General features: G+C 60.9%; 1 protein-coding gene across 1 annotated transcript in view; it reads right to left on the bottom strand.

Moving 5' to 3' along the window:
• Positions 1 to 1,923, bottom strand: part of LIN28A (lin-28 homolog A (C. elegans)) — a 16,054-nt gene extending 14,131 nt beyond the window's left edge. The window contains exon 1 of the mRNA XM_010576362.1: positions 1,809 to 1,923. Within this exon, the coding sequence (XP_010574664.1) occupies positions 1,809 to 1,923 (115 nt within the window). The remainder of the gene's footprint in view (positions 1 to 1,808) is intronic.

Below are 1,923 nucleotides of genomic sequence, written 5' to 3'. Positions count from 1 at the left end.
CCGAGGCTACCCACACCCGGGGGCTCCGCGTTGCCCCTTCCCCGCAGAGCCGAGCAGCCCCGGCGGACTTTCACCGCGGGTGTGGGGTGAGGGCAGAGGAGGAGGAGGATGGTTTTTCTCTGCGTGGGCAGCCCGAGGGCAGGAGGAGGGTGAGCATTCGGGAGGTGGCGGCCGGTGCTGGGGCAGAGCTGCTCCCCGAACCTGCCCCTAATGCCCCGTCAGGGCTCTGCCAGCCCCCGCAGTTCAGGTCAACCAGGGTCCCACGGGGCACGGGTGGAGCAAGGAGGTGCCCGTGACCCGCCCACAACAGCGTTAATAATTCCATGACGCTCATAGGGTGTCATCACATCTTTACACCCTTTTTAACGGGGATAGACAGGGCGGGGACGGGGAGGAAACCCCACTGGTCTCTTATTCTTAACATCACTCTTCAGTCAAGCCCCCAAAGTCAACGAGCAGCCCCTCGTCTGCGACGGCAGGAGAGCAGAGTCCGGCCGGCTGCTTCCCGAGCACAGACCGGGCCCCCCGCTCCCACCCGTGACCAGGCTCCGGCAGCCCACAGAGCTCCCTGCCTGGGCTACGGGATGGGCGGAGGGGTCCCGGGCTGGCGACAGTCTTGGCAAGAGGGAAACCACGGTGCGTGTTGACACTTGCTCACGTTCACGCTCTCCCTGCCGGCACCCACGGCCGTCCCGGGTGGGGATCCACTGCGGGACCGTCGCGGTGGCTGCGGGAGCCGGGCTGCATCTGGCACCCTCTCCTGGTCAGCGAGGGCCAGGTCCGCGAGTTCCGTTTATTCTCATTCTCCTCTTGTTTGCGGGATAATTGAGGAGAGAGGAAAGAAAAGGAAGAAAAAAAAAAAAACCAACCCAAGACTTGTGGGAGACCCCTCCGTGTGGCTCTGTTCCTCTTGGCTCATCCGTCCTTCCAGCCCATCTCCTTCCCCATTTCCTTCCTTTCGCCCAGGATTTGGGGAGGGCACAGCTGGCTGCCTGCATATTTCACTCCCATGCTTCTGCAAAAAAAGCCCACGAGCGACCCCAGCCCACTCGTGGGGGATAAGAGGCACCTGAACAAGCTGCCGGTGCTGGGCAGGGCCGGGGCCAAGGTTTGCAGAGCAGCCCTGAGAAATGGCTCTGTCCCCTCTGTCCCTGGAGGGGACACCCCAGTGCCAGCAGCCACACGGCCTGGGGACAGTGTCCCGGGGCAGACAGGACACCCTGCAGTGGGGTGGGAGGTGGGCAGAGGCGTGGGGGTACAGGGGTAGGATGTGGCGAATGAGCCCTTGCTTTCTCCAAAACAATCCTTCAAAAAATAATCCACCACTGTGCATCAGCTTCCTCTCCCCAGCCCCTTCCTGATGGACAGGAGGGACCGGCAGCCTCCAAAGACACTCTTCTGTAATTCTATTTAAACTCAGCAGCAAGTTTCTCAGCATCCCCCAATTTCTGCCCATCCTTGGTGACTTTCCAACCAAGTGACGCAGCCACATCCCTGAGCACGGCACTTCCAGGCAGCGTCCCTTTATGTCCCAACTTCATCTCCCCCAGCTCCGGTGACACAGCCCCGCAGCAGCGATGGCCCCGCGTCATATTTCTGTGTGTGGTGTATTTGTTTTTGGGGCCTGTTGAATGGCAAATGCGAAAGGGAAGGGGACTCCTTCCTGTTCTTTCAGAGCCAGTCGCTGTGCCCTGCTTGGCTTCAAGGGAATAGCCGGCAAAGCGGCCGCTTTCACAAATAATGGCTTCATTAGATTGAAAGAAGTGGACAGTGACCTCTCCGAAATGGACTTTCTGACCCCTGCTGACCTCTGGCCCTGGCTCTGACAGCCTGTAAATCTTCCCCCTCGCGGCACGGCCGAGGCGAGGGCAGGGAGTGCTCTGCCAGAGCCCAGCGCCGGTGGTGCTGCCCATGGTCCGGCAT

This window comes from Haliaeetus leucocephalus, unplaced genomic scaffold, assembly GCF_000737465.1.
Source record: "Haliaeetus leucocephalus isolate CR32 unplaced genomic scaffold, Haliaeetus_leucocephalus-4.0 Scaffold517, whole genome shotgun sequence".
Taxonomy (NCBI): domain Eukaryota; kingdom Metazoa; phylum Chordata; class Aves; order Accipitriformes; family Accipitridae; genus Haliaeetus; species Haliaeetus leucocephalus.
This window is presented reverse-complemented; position numbering and strand designations above follow the sequence as displayed.